The sequence below is a fragment of the Scyliorhinus canicula genome, chromosome 15 (genome assembly GCF_902713615.1).
Source record: "Scyliorhinus canicula chromosome 15, sScyCan1.1, whole genome shotgun sequence".
NCBI classification, from domain to species: Eukaryota; Metazoa; Chordata; class Chondrichthyes; order Carcharhiniformes; family Scyliorhinidae; genus Scyliorhinus; species Scyliorhinus canicula.
The window spans coordinates 70,308,078-70,326,511 of record NC_052160.1 but is presented as its reverse complement, the minus strand read 5'-3'; the positions used below and the strand labels follow the sequence as shown (position 1 = coordinate 70,326,511).

Below are 18,434 nucleotides of genomic sequence, written 5' to 3'. Positions count from 1 at the left end.
CCCCCCTCACCCCGGCACTCTTTCCCCCACACCCTCACCCCGGCACTCATCCCCCCTCACCCCGGCACTCTTCCCTCACCCCGGCACTCTCCCCCCCCCCCCCCCTCACCCCGGCACACTTCCCCAACCTCACCCCGGCACTCTTCCCCCCCCCCCCCCCCCTCGGCACTCATCCCCTCACCACGGCACTCTTCCCCCACCTCACCCCGGTACTCTTCCCCCCCCTCGGCACTCTCCCCCCCCCCACCCCGGTACTCTTTCCCCCCCCCCCCCCCCTCGGCACTCTTCCCCCTCACCCCGCCACTCTTCCCGACACTCCAGCACTCTTCTCCCCTCACCCCAGCACTCTTTCCCCCCCCCCCCCCCATTCACCCCGGCACTCTTTCCCCCCCCCCCCCCCCCTCACCCCGGTATTCTTTCCGCCCCCCCCCCCCCTCGGCACTCTTCCCCCTCACCCCGGCACTCTTCCCCCTCACCCCGGTACTCTTCCCCCCCCCCCCCCCCCTCGGCACTCATCCCCTCGCCCCGGCACCCGCCCCTTCACCCTGGCACTCATCCCCTCACCCCGCCACTCGCCCCCTCACCCCGACACTCTTCGCCCCTCCCCGCACACTCCCCACCCCCCCTCCACGGCACTCTTCCCCTCCTCCCCGGCACTCTTTCCCCTCCTCCCCGGCACTCTTCCCCTGCTCCCCGGCACTCTTCCCCTCCTCCCCGGCACTCTTCCCCTCCTCCCCGGCACTCTTCCCCTCCTCCCCGGCATTCGCCCCCTCATCCCGCCATTCTCTCCCCTCCCCGGCACTTTCCCTCAACCACCCCTCTCCCACACCCCCCCCCCCCCCCCCCCCCCACACACGCACACCCCCCCTCCACACCGACTGCAGCCATGCCGTCACTTCTCCTGCAGCCACCCCACGCCGTGACCTACCTCCACGCTGTCCGGTGTCAACCAGCAGCACTGGTTGACGCCGTTATATAAGGTGGTTCGATTTATGCCGGCGTGACCCGTGGTCATGTCGGTGGGACTTCGGCCCATCCGGACGGGAGAATTCGGGCAGCCCCGGGGTCCATAGCGTCGCGCCGGTCTCCGCCATTCTCCGAGGCGGGCGGCGCAAATCACGCCTCGGCGACTTTTTGGGGGGGCGTCGGAGAATTCGCAGGGAAGGGATTCACACCGCCCCCCAGCGATTCTCCGACCCAGAGGGGGGTCGGAGAATCCCGCCCCTTATCTGCCCTTCTTACTTCTACTTCATGAATTAGTGATCTCACCTTGCAGATGAAGGTCCTTGCAACAGCCAAAACTCAGTATTGAGTTCAAATGGCCCTGCTGAATTCAAGTCCCTGCACCCCTCCCCTTACGATGCCCCGGCATGAGTCATAACCTGCACCTTTCCCCCGACCAGCAAAAATATGGTATCAGAACTAAGGGTCAAACAGCCACACCAGGTCCTTGCCCGTCATTTTTATAGAATCACTTTGGTGCAGACAGAGGCCATTCGGCCCATCGAGTCTGCACCGACCCTCTGAAAGAGCATTCCACCCAAACCTACTCTCTGCCCTATCCTTAACAGTTTAGACAAAGGGACAAATTTAGCATGGCCAATCCACTAACCTGCACATCTTTGGATTGTGGTAGGAAACTAGAATATCCGGAGGAAACCCACACAGACACAGGGAGGACATGCAGACTTTGCACAGACAGTCACAAAGATTGGAATTGAACACGGGTACCTGGCGCTGTGAGGCAGCAGTGCTACCACTGTACCACAGTGCTATTTCTAAAGGTCCATTGAGTCTTCCCAACCTTGCAAAATTCTGGGCCCTCATCGTGAATTTGGTTGTTTAAAAAAACGAGCACTTTCCAAGAAGGCATGGTCAAATATTCTGATTTTTGCTGCAATAATGTTGGCCACATCCTCAATGTTTAAGGATACTTGTTTCCTCCTGCCTTAGCTTTCTCATTCTCATGATCTGTTTCTCTTGCTCTTGCCTTCATCTGCAGGCAACTTGAATATTGAAATTGATGATATCCATTACAGACTACACCTTCAAAATAACAACACTTTTAGTGATAGCATTGCCCATGAACTGCTCGTCACCTTGATCCAGAATGGCAGCCTAGCAATCCCAGCAATCACTGAGTTTGAAGGACACCTGGAGCTGGGCCAAGAATCAAGAGTGGGGCAGGCCTGTTGGCAAACCGATGATAAATCGATCTGTTTCCAGCTTTTACAGGTGACCAATGCAAACCAGACCAAAATCACTGGTAAAGTGACTCACAACCTGGAAGAATTAATAACTACAGGTAAAGAAACAACCATTTTTGTGAATATATTTCTTTATTTTTGAACAGAACCTAATTTTCCATATTCTAGGTGGGTTCCTGATGGCAATCCAGGAGGCATGGGCCTGGGCAGGTTTTCCGGTTGTAATATTGTTGTATTATTCGAAAAGAACTAGGAACTCATTTTTAAATGTATGTATCCCTGGGTGGCATTTTCGCTGTCGCACCGTCAAAGTTGCAACACGTGTTTACACCGTCGCAGTCCACCAGCCACCTGGAGAGATGCAAGAAATTGACTCAATGATGGTCCAGTTTTTTGTGTCCTTAAGTATGATTCATTCTAACCCATGGGAACCAGGAGTCTGAAAATCTGGCCACAGCCACAGGCCACCCTGTGGAAGAGTTCCCCCTCCACAATTGTGACCTGGAGGCTGAGGCTATTTTTTGTATAAAACCTTTAAAGTTGCAGAGAAAGCATCTCAAGATGAAAGTGCCCTCTCGCTCTATCTCTCTCTCTATCTCTCTTACCTGAACTGCTGGCAGCTGGCTTTTCCAAGTTGAAAGGTCCCTAATGGCCTTCCAGCCTACAGAGCCCATCCATCATCCTTAATTGGAGAGTGAGAGCACCCACTCGGCCATTAATTAGCGAATTTGGGGAAAATCACTGCCAGGGTCTTACTGACCCCAACATCGGGTTCTGAATGCAAAATTCTGCCCAGGAACATTTTGATATCGTTGGATTTAACAATGAGGAATTTTAAGCATAGTGCAGGCAAAATCACCTCACCTTGGAAACCACGGGCTGAATTCCCAGTTTGGGAGATTGTGCTGACGCCGGCGTGGGAACAGTGGCGTTTTACGCCTGAAACAATAGCGCAAATCCTGCACCAATCCTCCGTCTGGTGGGGGCCTAGCAGGCACGCAGCGTAAAGCCCCCCGGCTACAGCTGCGGATATGGCCGGAGAATTGCCAGGTCCATGGCCTTGCCTGCGCATGGCAGCGGGCGCGCGCGGACCCGGCCTGCCAAACAGTGCCCCCCTTTGACCAGGCGCGCCACCCTCCACCAGTGCCCCCAGCCCCCGCCAAAGACCCCTGCCCGCGGAACGGCTCCCACCGGACTGTGGCGGCACTGGGTTCCCAGAAAAAAACAGTACACGTGTCCCACGCCATCAGGAACTCGGGCCATCGGAGACAGAGCATCGGGGGAGGGCCTCAGATGAAGTCCTGAGTCCATCCCGACGGTGTGCAGCATACTCTGCGAGTATGCCGTTTTGGAGGGGGTGGAGCACTGCATTGCAAAAGCGGGGATTTCGGTGATCCCAACGGGAATTCTTCGGCCGATCACCAAACGCGATTTCGCCGTCGGAGACCGGAGAATCCTGACCCACAATTGTGATATTAGCGGTGCCCCTCAAGCTATATGGCATTTGTCTCGCTCTCTAATGGAGAGACACCTGTTTTTCTTTGTGACTTATAGCTAATTACTTACTTTACAATTACGTGTCTAATGTAACAATTCATATAATGGGATCAGCTCACAGATGCGAGAAGAAAAGAACATTGTTCTGCATCTTAAACTAGGCTGTATATTAATGAGCCTGAAATTTCGACCTCCCTGCTTAGATTTAAAACTGTGAACAAAACCCAAAGGAAACAGTCACTTATGTATTCAAGTTTCATAGCTCATTGAGTCTATTCTTCTCCTTTATCTCCCTTAAACCCTTGCTTGGGTGCAGCACCGGTACCATCTTCTGCACCTTGCTAAATTCGCCATTCTTCCTGTGAGGCAGCATTGGCTGATGGCCTGGGAGGTGTTTTGTCCAATGTAACATTGAACTATACAGATTCAGAAGGTCCTGGCTCTATCCCCAGATACAGAGGAGTCCACCTGGGGCAGCAGTAGTACAATGGGCACAACGTACCTCGGTTGGGAAAGAAGTCCTGCTCCTGAGGCCATCTCAGGATATGGCCTGAACACGATATGAAAACAGGATCCAGTGTGGCTGTGACACATGGTCAAATAAACTGCTTTATTTGAATATTGAGTGTATCTAGTGGAGACAATCTATTTTCTTAACACTGTACGTCAAATGTGGTTGCCAGTTTTAAGAACCTGATGAATTCCATGTCATGATGATTAGGTTTACCTGCTGATGGGAGATTCTCGCTGAATTATGATCACATGAATAAGAATCGTGGGGTTCTGATTGAAATGCAGAGTGGCAGTAAACACATACAGGCATCTGTCGAGATGGAAAGAACGTTTACTGGCACACCTATATACCAGCTAACCACCAGGCTGCTGCACAATGTGAAGGAACTAGAAAAACTTGGTCTTCCATTCTCATCTGCTGGAAGTTATCATTATCAGGTGAGGCTGTGCATGTGAACCTTAATGTCTGTTCCCCCGGCTCTTCTGTAATTCACTTATTAAATATGAAGCTTGACCTCTCCAGTGCCTTTGGATCTGACCTCCCCATGTCATCTCTTGACAAGCTTTAACAATCGAAATACTTACCCCCACGTCCTCATCTCAAGTATGACGCACATTCACATTATCAGCATTCGCTTTGACAGGGGTTCACAAACTTGGGGTCACGGGCTCTGAGGCAACAATGGTGGCTGTGTTCTGATGACTGAGTTATGACAGTCCTAGGATCGGCAGCACAACAGCATAAGTTAGCACTGTTGCCTCACAGTGCCAAGGACATGGTTCAATTATGGCCTTGGGTGACTCTCTGTGTGGAGCAAAAAACAAAGAACAGTACAACACAGGAACAGGCCCTTCGGCCCTCCAAGCCTACGCAGATCATGATGCCTGACTAAACGAAAACCCTTTTCACTTCCCAGGTCCATATCCCTCTATTGCCATCCCATTCATGTATTTGTCAAAATGCCTCTTAAACGTCACCATCGTATCTGCTTCCTCCACCTTCCCCGGCAGTGCATTCCAGGTACTCACCACCTTCTGTGTAAAAAATATAGTTCGTACATCTCCTCTAAACTTTCCCCTTTGCGCCATAGGTGCCCCCTAGTATGTCCCCTAGCAATTGACTTTTCACCCTGGGAAAAAGCTTCTGACTATCCACTCTGTCCATGCCACTCATAATCTTGTAAACCTCTATCAGGTCACCCCCCAATCTCTGTCATTCCAGTGAAAACAATCAAAGTTGATCCAACCTCTCCTCATAGCTAATGCCTTCCAGACCAGGCAACATCCTGGTAAACCTCTTCAGTACCCTCTCCAAAGCATCCACATCCATCTGGTGCTCCCTCTAGTGTCTATCTAGTCTACGCGTATTTACATTAACCCCTTGTGTATTTATAGTGAGGCATATCACCATAGGGAAAACCAACCACTCCTGGCCCTGCCTGTGTAGGTCTTTAACGAGCTCCAGCTGGGTGGCCTCCACCCCCTATCTGGGAAGGCCGTACTCCACAGCGAGATCAAGAATGGTTCCCCCGTGGTTCGTGTGGGTGTCATGACATCCCTGCACCCCCCCTCTCCAAAGTCCGAAGTTCCCCTTCAGCTGCCAATGGTGAGGGCCACCTGCGCCACTTTGCCCGAGTCTCTGCTTCAGTGTGCAGTGGCTCTGGGTCGTGCGGTATATATTAGTTCCTCGACTGCCTTCTTCTGGCTGATGGTCAGGGTCTGGTTTAGCACAGGGCTAAATAGCTGGCTTTTAAAGCAGACCAAGGCAGGCCAGCAGCACAGTTCGATTCCCGTACCAGCCTCCCCAAACAGGCGCTGGAATGTGGCGACTAGGGGCTTTTCACAGTAACTTCATTTGAAGCCTACTTGTGACAGTAAGCGATTTTCATTTCATTTCTGAAGTGTTATTGCCGGGACCTCGGTCTCGGACACGATGTCGTCCATCGCATGGCTTTTTCCTTGTCCATTTCCGAGTCGGAGTCAACCTCCTCCTGCTGGACCGGGCGTTGGGATATAGATGACAGGGTCCCCTGGTTGAGGGGCGGTTCCTCGCACAGAGGGTATGTTAATGCTGCCAGTTGGGCATTGTGTAGCATGGGTTCCCACTTCTTGAGGTGGCCCAAATGTTTCCACTGAACTCTCACCTGAATCCTGACTTTGTAGGAGTCTGGTCCCATTCTCTCCAGTGCCCCATCTCCAAGTTGTGGGCATAGACCTGTTGGGATGGGTTGGGTTATGAATGACCTTGCTTGGTATATATTGGCCTGGATTCTCTGTTGTAAGTCTGCTCTGCCACCGCTGCTAACGAGGACGGAGAATTTGGCACGTTGTTTGCTGGAGGCAGGATTCTCTACTCCAGTGGCTTGTCAATGGGATTTCTCATCGAAGCCATAAGACATAGGAGCAGAATTAGACCATTCGGCCCATTGAGACTGCTCATCTATTCGATCATGGTTGATGTTTCTCATCCCCATTCTCCTACCTTTTTCCCATAATAGTCAATATTAATAATGATCCCCTTAATAATCAAGAACCTATCTTCCTCTGTCTTAAAGACACTCGGTGACTTGGCCTCCACAGCCTTCTGTGGCAAAGCGTTCCACAGATTCACCACCCTCTGGCTGGGAAACCCACGGGGGATGGGATGCGCTGCTGACAAGACCAGAGAATGTCCGGAGAATTCCGGCAAACCTACCAGGAAACACACATTGCTGCAGTGTGGGGACCTGGCCAATGGGGGGGGGGGGCCGATAGTGAGAGGTGGCTGTGGTGAGTGTAGAACATAGAACATAGAACATAGAACAGTACAGCACAGAACAGGCCCTTCGGCCCTCAATGTTGTGCCGAGCCATGATCACCCTACTCAAACCCACATATCCACCCCATACCCGTAACCCAACAACCCCCCCCCCCCCCTTAACCTTACTTTTTTTATACACTACGGGCAATTTAGCATGGCCAATCCACCTAACCCGCACATCTTTGGACTGTGGGAGGAAACCGGAGCACCCGGAGGAAACCCACGCACACAGGGGGAGGACGTGCAGACTCCACACAGACAGTGACCCAGCCGGGAATCGAACCAGGGACCCTGGAGCTGTGAAGCATTTATGCTAACCACCATGCTACCCTGCTGCCCCTGTAAGTCCGCCTCTGGTGTGTATTTATCTACAAGTGTCAGTGTTGGGCAGCATGGCGTAACATTTGGCTCACAATCCGTCCTTGCTCACTCACCCACCCCAACGCTTCTTCGGGTCTCGATTATGATTCCTTTGTTCTAAAATCCAGGTTCCTGCGAAAAGAAAGCACACATACACAACGGGTTTATTCCCCCATTTTTCTGGTTGGAAACCAGTGGTCGATGAGCCCAAGATCAACGCCTTGTAGCTACAACCCAGTCAGCAACACGACCTCCTGTTAAAGCCATAACCATTTGCACCCAAAGGTGCAGGCCATGCCCTCTCCTTCGCTACCTCCACCAAACTGGGAGGTTGGCCATTGGAATTCCCTATTCACGCTGGCAGCGCACCCGCGCCCATGGGTTTCCCAACGGCGTGAGGAGGCTTCAATGGGAAATCCCATTGACAAGCAGCGGGAAGGGCTAATCCTACAGCCAGCGAATGGCGCGCCGCTGAGAAACACGCGGCTGGGTGACCGGAGACTCTAGTCCCACATCTCACACTCCAACTTAAAGTAAAAACAAAATATGTTGTAAATGGTGAAAATTTAAGTAAAAACAAAAAATGCTGAAGGTACTCAGATCAGTCAGCATCTGTGGAGAGAGAAACAGTATGGTTATTGCCAATTCACTCATTCTTTGCATATGCTGTTTGCCTTCACTGTTTCATTGGGGGCAGAGTTTAATGCCATTGGGGCAGGGCTTGACATCATTTGGGGCGGACTGCCACATCACCAGAGGGCAGGGCATGATGTGAGGGGGTCCCCCAAAAGGGTATATCCACCTTTGTATTATTTGAAAATGGATTCTGATGTTGGTAAGATGGTAAGTAAGGTGCAATGGCGGAGCAGGCCCGAGTGGCCTCCTCCTACTCCTAATGTGTATATTTGTATATGAATGTCTCTCTTATCCCCTGGACAGAATCTCAGGAGTGGGTACATTGCGAATGTAAGTGTGAGGTTGGAGAATCAGTATCTCCGAGCAGCAATCGAACAGAAGAGCACTGCAAGAACAGGAGAGGTTTTCCTGCTGTTCACCCATGATATAGAGGCATTGTCCGAAAGGATACCAGAAACAATTCAGGTAAGCCTGCGAATGGCACACTGCACTCACAGATTTTTTAAAGTACTGGAATGCCTCGGATCTTTTACCTTAAGTGCCACCAATACTGTTTCAGGCCCATGGGTATAATGAAGGGCGCGATATAACTAAATGAGAGCAAAGTCCCACAGCCGCGTGTTTACCAGTGCCAGTGCCGAGAAACGCAACTCACGTTTGATAAGCGCCTTCAACGGGAAGCGGCAGCCAAAGCCGCATATGGCCCCTTTCGTACACTGAGGAACTCCACTCGTTGGAACTCCTCAGTGTACCAAGAGATCGCGACACCATTTTCAAATAGCGTCCCGATCTCCAAAGCCACTGAAACGACCACCCCAACGCACTACAGGAGGATTCCCTCAATCCCCCAAGACCAGCACAGGGCACCCTTGGGCCAGTCGTACCCACGCAAAAAATGCCAGCTTGGCACCTTGATAGTGCCAACCTGGCAGTGCCCCTGACCAATGGCAGTGCCATCAGCAACTTGGCAGCACCAAGCTGGCACCTAGGTGGCACTGCCAGGGTGGCAGGCTGGCACTGCTAGTGTGCCCAGTTGGCACCAGCAGCATCAGGGCACCACCCTGCCCAATGAGCATGTACCTGAGGGCCTCCAATCTCCTGGGATACCCCCACATCTGCTGTCCCATCTAGTCCCCGTTTGTGAAGATAAGTACTGACCAGTACTCCCCCGAGGTCTCCGGGGCAAAGGAGGTAGATGCCATGCCTCGGGTAACTCATAAATCTGCACATTAAGGAATCACCACATTAAGGTGAGACTAGCTGTCTCACTTTAATATGTAGATTTTCTAAAACGTGATCCTGCCCACAGTGGGCTGCGCCACGGCAAGCTACTTTTCGGATGCAGCATGGCCATCGGATCACACCCTATGTGTTAGAGATCAACGAGGCAAATTTGTCTTGATTCCTAAACCTTCCTTCTAAAAGCAGGCAGCTGCTGCGTTTCTTTGCTTTTTGCAGCCAACAAATTATTGCTTTTGTCCCTTCCATCTGAACTGGTCATTATAGAATTGTAAAATAAGAAGGGATTTGTGCCAAAATTGCAGAATAATTGGCGCCGGTGCAGGATTCCCACCACAGCTGTTAGTTTTATCTGGCCTATTTGTGCGTATATTCCAAAATTTAATAGGATATTTTAATTACCGTTTTCAGCAATAATGCCTTTCTCTGGTACTATGCATGATATGTTTAACTGTTTCTGTCTCTAATAATTGAGGGTATTCAAAGAAAATAGGTGTCAGGAAGAACAAATGCCTTCATCACAGTTAGTATGGCGCATGACTAAAAAATGGTTGCATGCAATGGTGGTATTACAGTTCATTCAAGGAGTCCGAGTTACTGTAGTGTATGTTATAGTCTGGAGTGATGAATAGTGATAGTAAAAAGAGCAATATTGTAGAAACTTAGAGCCAGAGAGTTTAACAGCACTAAAAGAGGCCCTGTGCCATCGTGTCTGTGCCAGCCACCAAGCACCAATCTACACTAATCTTATTTTCCAGCACTTTGTCCGTAGCCTTGTATGCTTTGGCGTTTCAAATGCTCATCTAAATGCTTCTTAAATGTTGCGAGGGTTCCCGCAAAAAACAATACATTCTTTCCATTGCATGGCTGACCAGGAATCTCTCCCGCTCTTACCATCTGTAATTAAAGTGCATTGGAGGGATTGCAGGCCGATGCTCAACCTTTTAGACCAGGTTATGAACACATCTTCCTTGACCACCATGTCCGAGAGTGGGATTTAAATCTGGAGCTTCTAGCTCAGAGGCAGGACACGGCCCACCCACCACAAGGCCTATGCAGTAGTAGAATGTACCCCTAATTATCCTGTCAGATGTGAAGGTCTGGGACAGCGCATCTCCACACTTAACTGGTCCACAGATTTCCAAGGCCCTTGTTAATATGGACGATCAGCGACTGTAATGAAGAAGTTTTCAAACCGTTGTGTGTGAAATGATGAAATGAAATGAAATGAAATGAAAATCGCTTAGTGTCACGAGTAGGCTTCAAATGAAGTTACTGTGAAAAGCCCCTAGTCGCCACAGCCTGTTCGGGGAGGCTGGTACGGGAATTGAACCGTGCTGCTGGCCTGCCTTGGTCTGCTTTAAAAGCCAGCTCTTTAGCCCTGTGCTAGACCAGCCCCTGATTTGAGGGAGGTGGTTTTTTTCCTGAAATATTAACGCATATTTTTGGAGCTCTGCTGTGTAACCTCTGAAAGACGCTGTGAGTTCCTCAAATAGCAGATACGTTTCTAGACATGTTGAAAAACAGGAACTGAAAAAGAAAAAAAAAATCAGGGCTACGAGGAAAAGGCAAGGAGAGTGGAACTGGGTGAGTTGCTCTTGCAGAGAGCCAGCATGGGATATAATGGGCCAAATGACCTCTTTTTGTGTTGGAACTCATTTGTGATTCAGTGAAAATACAGTAATCTGAAAAGTCTACAGACACACTGTAATTTCCTGCTGGATATCCTCCGTGTCATAGTTTAAAAACCAAATATGTCCTGATTAAGAAATTGGCCTGTCTTTTCTGCTGTTGTTAACCTGTTTGTTTTATTCCTCTCTATCCGTCTTTACAGGTAAACTGCAATGGTGAAGCTTCCCAAAAGCTGCTTCTGGGACACTGTTCTGGAGCAGTTGCAGGCAAGCCTTTTGAGGTACAGATTTCACTTACAAAGCAACATCACAGATATTGCTCAATTCTGGAGCTCAGGCACCGCAGACAGGGCCTTAGTTTTGAAGGTTGTTTGAATTTAGCGCATAGACAAGAAATAAGAGCAAGACTTGTTCATACTTCCAAACTATTGCAGTCTTTTGGTTTCCCAAATGATGCACAAGTGGTGACCTTTTACAAGAACAGTGCAAGTAAGCACGTGGGCATGTTCCACCTAACGGTCGATGGACATAAAATTTTAACCAATGTTGAATGGTCAGTGGAGCCTGATTTTGGGTGGCACTGGTGCGCTTCATATTTGAAACCAGGTCGTACCTCTCTGAATAATTCTGTGGAGGTGAAAGGGCTGGTCAGACCAGAAGGTTGTGTTATGACAGGATCACTTAGGACATCATCCAAAGATATATTTATTACAATGAATGTTACTACAAAATGCACAGGTTCCTGTGGTGCTGAAATCAAATGGGAACACAAAATCAGGCGGCGGGGCAGTAAAAGAGAAAGTAAACTTTCCTTCCAAGCAGCCGGAGAAATAAAAAGTAATCTTTATACTGGAAGGTTCGCAATACAGAAGGATGAGAATTATTTCAACATCAGTGGCAATCTTCTTGCCTCCAAGAACAAAGCCATATTAACCTGGACAATGAAGCAAAGAATAGGAGGATTGAAATCCCTGGCGATTCCTGAAAGTTTGCAAACCAAAGGTTTGGTGTACTTCAGAAGCAATTCTTTTGGAACGGCTGCAAGTATTATATTTGGTGTGAAGCCTGTTGAAGTGAAACTGAAAGCAGTATGGGGCAGAAGAAACCGATTGGATTTGTTCCTCCGGCATGCTATTCCTGCCTGGAGAAAGACAGGGATACCCACCAAGAACAGGTTGACTGCAATGGCTACATTCGGTAACACCGTGGGCATCAGCCTGGAAACCACGACAGGGTTGTGCAGAGTTACTGCAAGTGGCCAACTTAGCAGGGGCACCTTCACCAAGTGGAACTTGGCGGTTGACAATCAATGTCCCAACCTTGAGGTAGAAGGAAACAAGTCCCCAAGTAGGGGGGGCATTTGTTTCAACACTTTTCGATTCTCTTCCTTTATTAATTCTGACCCTCAAAGTTGTGCTGAGCCACTTCATTAATAAGAACTAACAGGCTAAAAATGACGCCGCTGCACTTGAATACTGCAATTAATCATAAGATGTGACAGTGACGTTCCAGTTATAATTATCACCTGGTTTTATTCGCTCGCAGAATGAAATCATTTCGCGGACAGTTGTTGGACATAACGATTGCAGATTTCAAGTAATTATTATCAGTATTCCCTCCACTTCTGAAAAGATTGCATATTACCAGTCAACGTTAGTGCCTGTAACTTTGAAAATGGCCACACATAATCAAATCTGTTGCGATTCCCTTGAAAGGTGGATGATGGCAAATCACCAAGAATCTCTGGAATTTCAATCATCTTCACCAAACTTAATTTGCGGAAATTTTATAAGTGTGATCAAATTCCCCTGAGAGCTGCTGCTGATTGGCTTCTATTCTTGTCTTCACCGAGCTTGAATATTTGAAACTAGAATATTTGAATGTTTGGGCGTTCACTTGATCACGATCTCTCTGGTAGAGGTGACTAGCAGTCTTGGTTTGAGTCTGATGATAACCTGATCCTCCCTGCTCTATGGCCACTTATACAGAAACCAGACTTGAGCAGTTGAAACTGCGGAGTTGCAGCCAAGTGTACGAGTGAAAATGTCTCACTTGGCTGCCGGGGTGGATTTTCTGATTTATAAGAAAGCTGCTTTTAAGTACATTCACAGCTTGCACTGCTGCTATATTTTTTTAAGCTTTGTACTAAAAGACACCCTGGAAACTTCAGTCTCAGGACATACAGCATCTCAAGTATGCTCAATAAATGAATTGGTTTCCACGTTGGCTAAGTGGTTTATCTTCTTGTGCTTTGTGGAGCCACTTTACAACACTGGCATTAGTGCACATATCACAACTGTTGTTGGTACAATCAATACTAACATCTCTTTTCCTTATCTGAGCACTGTTCCCATTATTTGTCACATTTTTCAGTCTTCACCAGAGAATTTGGAGTTGCATTTTATTAGCCTGGTGGGTTGAGATTGGGTCTGTTCTCAAAAACATAAGAATCTGAAACCCAACCCCAGTGCACCTCCAACCCATTCACTTCCATCTATAACGGATGGGGGACAAGATGCGGGCAGTCAACCATTTCCAAGGGTTGACGGACAATATTTAATGAGGCATGCAGCTTCTGATTTATCTTGCTTTGTGGGTTTTATAGTGGGTGGTTGTGTTTCTCCAGCCTCCAGAAACTTGGCTGCTGAATGGAGGCAAGGACAGCTTCAGGGAAGACATAAATATCTTCACAGCACTTCTTGGGGGCCAGGGGAAGCAGGAGTACTTCCACTAGCACACCAAGATCCCTCGTTATTAGACCATTCCACTCATCTTAAGATCACCAGGATCATTTTACTCCCCAACCTCCAAGGGTCATATATCGCTCTCTCTCCTTTGGCCCAGGGATCAAGCCCTCCCCTACCTCCTCAGGTTAGTGACCAGACTTGCTTGCTCCTGTGGCCTGCTCCAGAGTGGCCCAACAGGAGATGATAGCATATTGGTTCCTGGATTATTAATCAAGTGGCCCAGTTGAATGCATTGGGGGTACGGATTGACACCTCACCATGGCAGCAGGTGGAAATTAAATTCAATTAATAAATCTGGAACATAAAGCTAGTCTCAGTCATGCTGATCGTGACAACTAAACATCAATAGTTTTTTTTTAAAAACATTTAGTTTATTAATGCCCTTCAGAGGAGGAAATCTCCCATCCTCACCTGATCGAGCCTACAGGTGACTCCAGACCCATCGCTTGTGTGATTGACTCTTAACTACCCTTTGAAGTAGACGGGCAAGTCACTCAGTTCAAGGGCAATTAGGAATGGGCAACAAATACCGGCCTTGTCAGTGATGAACATCTCATGAAAGCATAAGGAAAAGAAAACTGGGATCCAAGCCTTTTACCCAGGCTGACTTTTCGGGGAACTTGCCAAATACAAAAGGCACATGTTCTGGAGTTCAAAGTCCACAATACACAGGGAAACCTGGACCTTTCTAAAACCCCACCCCCAACATACATTACTGATCCCTCTTAATATCCAGACCTCTGATTGATGTCATTCTGTTAATGTTAACAGAAGTGCTGCCAAAATTCATAAAGACATCTGTCAGAGAAGGCTGCTCCTCGTGGGAAAGTGTGAGGATAAGGTTGCTGGTTCAGTACATTATGATTCCAGTATCGAACATAATTACTGTATTCACTCCCAACTTGGAATACCTTTTCAAGTGTTGGATTTCCTGTACGACTTTTAAAGACTGCATTTTTATACAGCTTTATAATGTTTGCGAACATTTGACTCACAGATTTGAATAAAATGAGTGTCTCTTTTATTAATAAAGTGTTGAAATAACTTTATTTCCTTTTCTAGAGCGCAGTGCCAGCCAAATTCTCAGTAAATGGCTCAATGAGGACAGACCGTTGTGAAGCAGACTTCACTGGCCACCTGCAAATGGACAGCAAATTTGCACAGCTTGAATGGCAGACTATATGGACCCCAATTCCCAGCATTGACATTGGTTTCAGGCACTCTGTTCCCTTACTGCTCAATGTGGGAATCCCAAAGGTGAACAGACTGCTGATCCAAACTGGCAAAGGAACAAAGCATGAGGCATCTGTCGAGTTTACCATTGGCAAATGCAGCTTCAGAGCTGTCGGTGATGTCAAAGCGCCTGGCAACAGAAAGGATGGAACGAGAACCGAATGGTCAGCTTCCCTCATGAACAGATGTCTTGCCCTTGAGGTATGGATAAAGACTCGTTTGGGGCCATCAGATTGCCTGTGTTTGGTATGGATCTTACAGCCTGGCCTTGCGTCACATCTAAAAAGGGAATATATTTGAAGTGAGCCTTAGTAACTTAGTTTGTAAGCAAAAGAGAGCCCTTTTCAAATTAATTCCCAAATAGTTGAAACATACCTTTTGAAAATGGTTACGGTTATTTGTAAAACAGTTGTTACCGGGTAATGCTCCTCCTGCCATTGTGATGTTGATCTGAAACGTTAACTCTGGGATAGATTCTCCAGTCTCCCAGCTGCGTGTTTCTCGGCAGTGTTCCGTTTGCTGGTGGCGGGATTCTCTACTCCCGCTGCTGGTCAATGGGATTTCCCACTGAAGCCACCCCACGTGCCGATGGGGATGCGCTGCTGGCTGGAAAAGAGAATCCCAACCCTAGCAGTGCCCTTGCCAGCTTACACTAGCATCCAGGTGGCACTGCTAGGGTGCCAGGCTGGCAGTGCCAGGGTACCACCCTGCCCAAAGGGCATGCACCTGGGGGCCTCCGATCCTCTGGGACTCTCCGATCCCCTGAGAGATCCCCCATGAGTGCCGTTCTGTCTGGTTCCTGTTTGTGGAGATCAGTACTGAATCACGTTCGTCCAAGGTGAAGAGGATAGATCTGCAGTTGTGACCGAGTCACTGCACAACGGAAGCATCTTGGGTGCAACCTACTAGCTGCGTCCCGCCGGAATGTGGGCTGGACGCGGCAGATAGATTACAGGAGAGGCCTCCTCCAGTATTCCCAATGGTGGTTATGCCTCGCAAAATCTAACCAGATCAATTGAGACTTTGCAATGTGGGTCCCGCTCACAATGGGGAGAACCCAGGCCCGCACGGCTAAGTGAGTTTTAAGAACCCACTTAGCCGTACTGTCGCCGGATCGATCAGCCTCACCGAGGAATCCCAGCTGGGCGCTGCTCAGTACTAGACTCCACAAACTGGGACCAGGCGGAAAGGTACCTGGGGGTGTCTCCTAGGTAATTAGGCCTGAGTGGTTGGTCTCCAGGCAGGGTGGCACCCTAACACTGCTGCTGACACTTGGTCACCTTGGCATTGCCAGCCTTGCACCCTGACAGTGCCACCTAAACATCCTGGATTTGCCAACTGGGTGCCAGCCTGAAACTGCCAGGGTGCCCCGGTGCACTGCCAGGCTGGTAGTGCCAAGGTGGTAGTGCCCGTGCCGGGAGGCGGGTGGGCCTGGGAGTGACTTGTCGGTATGTGGTGGGGTGCAGGGGGGTCCTGAGGATCCCCAACAGGTGAGTTGGGGCACTGGGGGGAGTCCAGGGGTTGTGTCAGGGGGTCAAGAGACCAGGGCACCATTGAAAAATGTCCCAACAGCAGCACTGTAGCACAGTGGTTAGCACAGTTGCTTCACAGCTCCAGGGTCCCAGGTTCGATTCTCCACTGGGTCACTGTGCGGAGTCTGCACGTTCTCCCCGTGTGAGCGTGGGTTTCCTCCGGGTGCTCCGGTTTCCTCCCACAGTCCAAAGCTGTGCAGGTTAGGCGGTTTGGTCATTCTAAATTGCCCTTTATGTCCAAAGGTATTAGCTGGGGTTACTGGGTTATGGAGATAGGATGGAGGTGTGGGCTTAAGTAGAGTTCTCTTTCCAAGGGCCGGTACAGACTCGATGGGCCAAATGGCTTCCTTCTGCACTGTAAATTCTATGATTCCTCCTGCACTGGGGTCGCTCCTGGCACTATGACCCTGCTAATACTGTCCAGAACAGACTCTGTTTTATTTTGGTTAGATTGCACCCCTTATGATTAAAAAAAATCACTCCATTAACCCTTTTGATTACTTTTTGTATCTATGTCCTACATTTTAGTTATTTCTGAATTTAGACTCCCAAAGTTCTTGGATCCTTTAGAGCTTTTGAACATGTATGAATTAATCATTGTAAAAGTAAAAGTAAAGTTGCCATAGTCACAGGTGACCATCGGCTGCTTTCCCCTTTGAGGGGGAGAGCTGACTGGTGGCACTGTAACCTGAGGATCACCACACCTCAGACGAGAGGCAATGTTGGGAAGGCGGGGCCTTCATGAATAACCTCAGCTGGTACGGGAATTGAACCCGCGCTATTGGCCTCGCTCCGCATCACAAACCAGCTGTCCAGCCAACATCATTGTAGCAGCAAAGTGAATGACCCCTACACTTGCCCACAGTTTGCCACAGTTGTGAATTCTGTTTACCACAGTTGTATCCACTCAGTTAACCTGTCTCTGTCCCTCTGTAACATCCTACCCCCAGCTGCGCTATTCCTGTTCCTCCCAGCCATCTTTGCCTTCATGACAAAGATTCAGGGGCAGCAGAAGGTAAAAAAATTTGTATGGAGCAGGTGCATCTGCGCTATCCAGGATGCTAGCTTCCCCAGTCTTTCAGAAATCCAGCCTCTGACTGCTCAAGATGGAGCTGGGCCGGGTCGTAGTCATGATCTCAGCCTGGATCTTCCTTCCAAGTAGGCCGTTTCTGACCTTTAGAAAGCCAGTATGCCTCTCCTCATCCAGACTAGCCTTCAGACTTGTACCACATTCCTTTCAGTCCAAGGCCTCAGGTTCCTTGAGGAGAGGTAGGCCCCATCCCATCCTGAACATTAGTTTTCCTTCAAACCATCAAAGGCTCCACCTCCGAGCAGGCCCACAGCAAATCCTTCATGCAATTCCAGGTCTATCATATTAATCGTGCAGCCATACAACTTTGCGGAGTTACAGCAGAAAGGCTTCCAGAATGATCAAGCTGTATGGGCCCCAAAGTTTATTTGGAACAACAAGGGATATTTTAAGTAAATATAATACAGGTTACAAAAACATAATCTTTCTGAACCTGAAGAAATCAAAATGCCTGAATAAATAGGCCGTATAATGTAGATGTTCAGCTCTGGTTGCATGTGTATCAGAATGAACACTTGAATTCTTTTTCCCACAGAGAGCGGGTGTTCCACAGAATCTGGAGACCAGCGGTTTCCTGGATATCAACAACTGCAACGTTGCAATCAAAACAAATCTGCTGAATGATGGTAAAACAGCCGAGTTTCATCTGGAGACGTCCTGCGATCCCAAGTACACAGTGCAGGGGGCTTTTAGACACACCATCCCACAGCTGAGTGACCGAGGCCTCCCCAGTGAAAGTCGAATTCTCCTGTCTGCTGTCAAGGCAGAGAAAGTGGAAGGCTCGTTCATGCTGCAGTCAGCAAACTGCAACGTCCGGGCTGATGGTAACTTAAACCCTGGAGCTAAAACAGAGTGGATGTGGGTGACAGAGACAGATTGCCAGGTTTTACAGGTAGAACTGAGCTAAAATTAACTATGGAATAACCACAGGAAATCCTTTCTTAAAGCA

General features: G+C 48.9%; 1 protein-coding gene across 1 annotated transcript in view; it reads left to right on the top strand.

Annotated features, from left to right (window-relative positions):
- LOC119978346 overlaps window positions 1–18,434 on the top strand; it is a 439,995-nt gene that overhangs the window by 288,561 nt on the left and 133,000 nt on the right. The window contains exons 39-44 of the mRNA XM_038819919.1: window positions 2,003–2,305; window positions 4,426–4,655; window positions 8,317–8,478; window positions 11,087–11,164; window positions 14,693–15,064; window positions 18,021–18,377. Coding sequence (XP_038675847.1) covers window positions 2,003–2,305; window positions 4,426–4,655; window positions 8,317–8,478; window positions 11,087–11,164; window positions 14,693–15,064; window positions 18,021–18,377 — 1,502 coding nt within the window. The remainder of the gene's footprint in view (window positions 1–2,002; window positions 2,306–4,425; window positions 4,656–8,316; window positions 8,479–11,086; window positions 11,165–14,692; window positions 15,065–18,020; window positions 18,378–18,434) is intronic.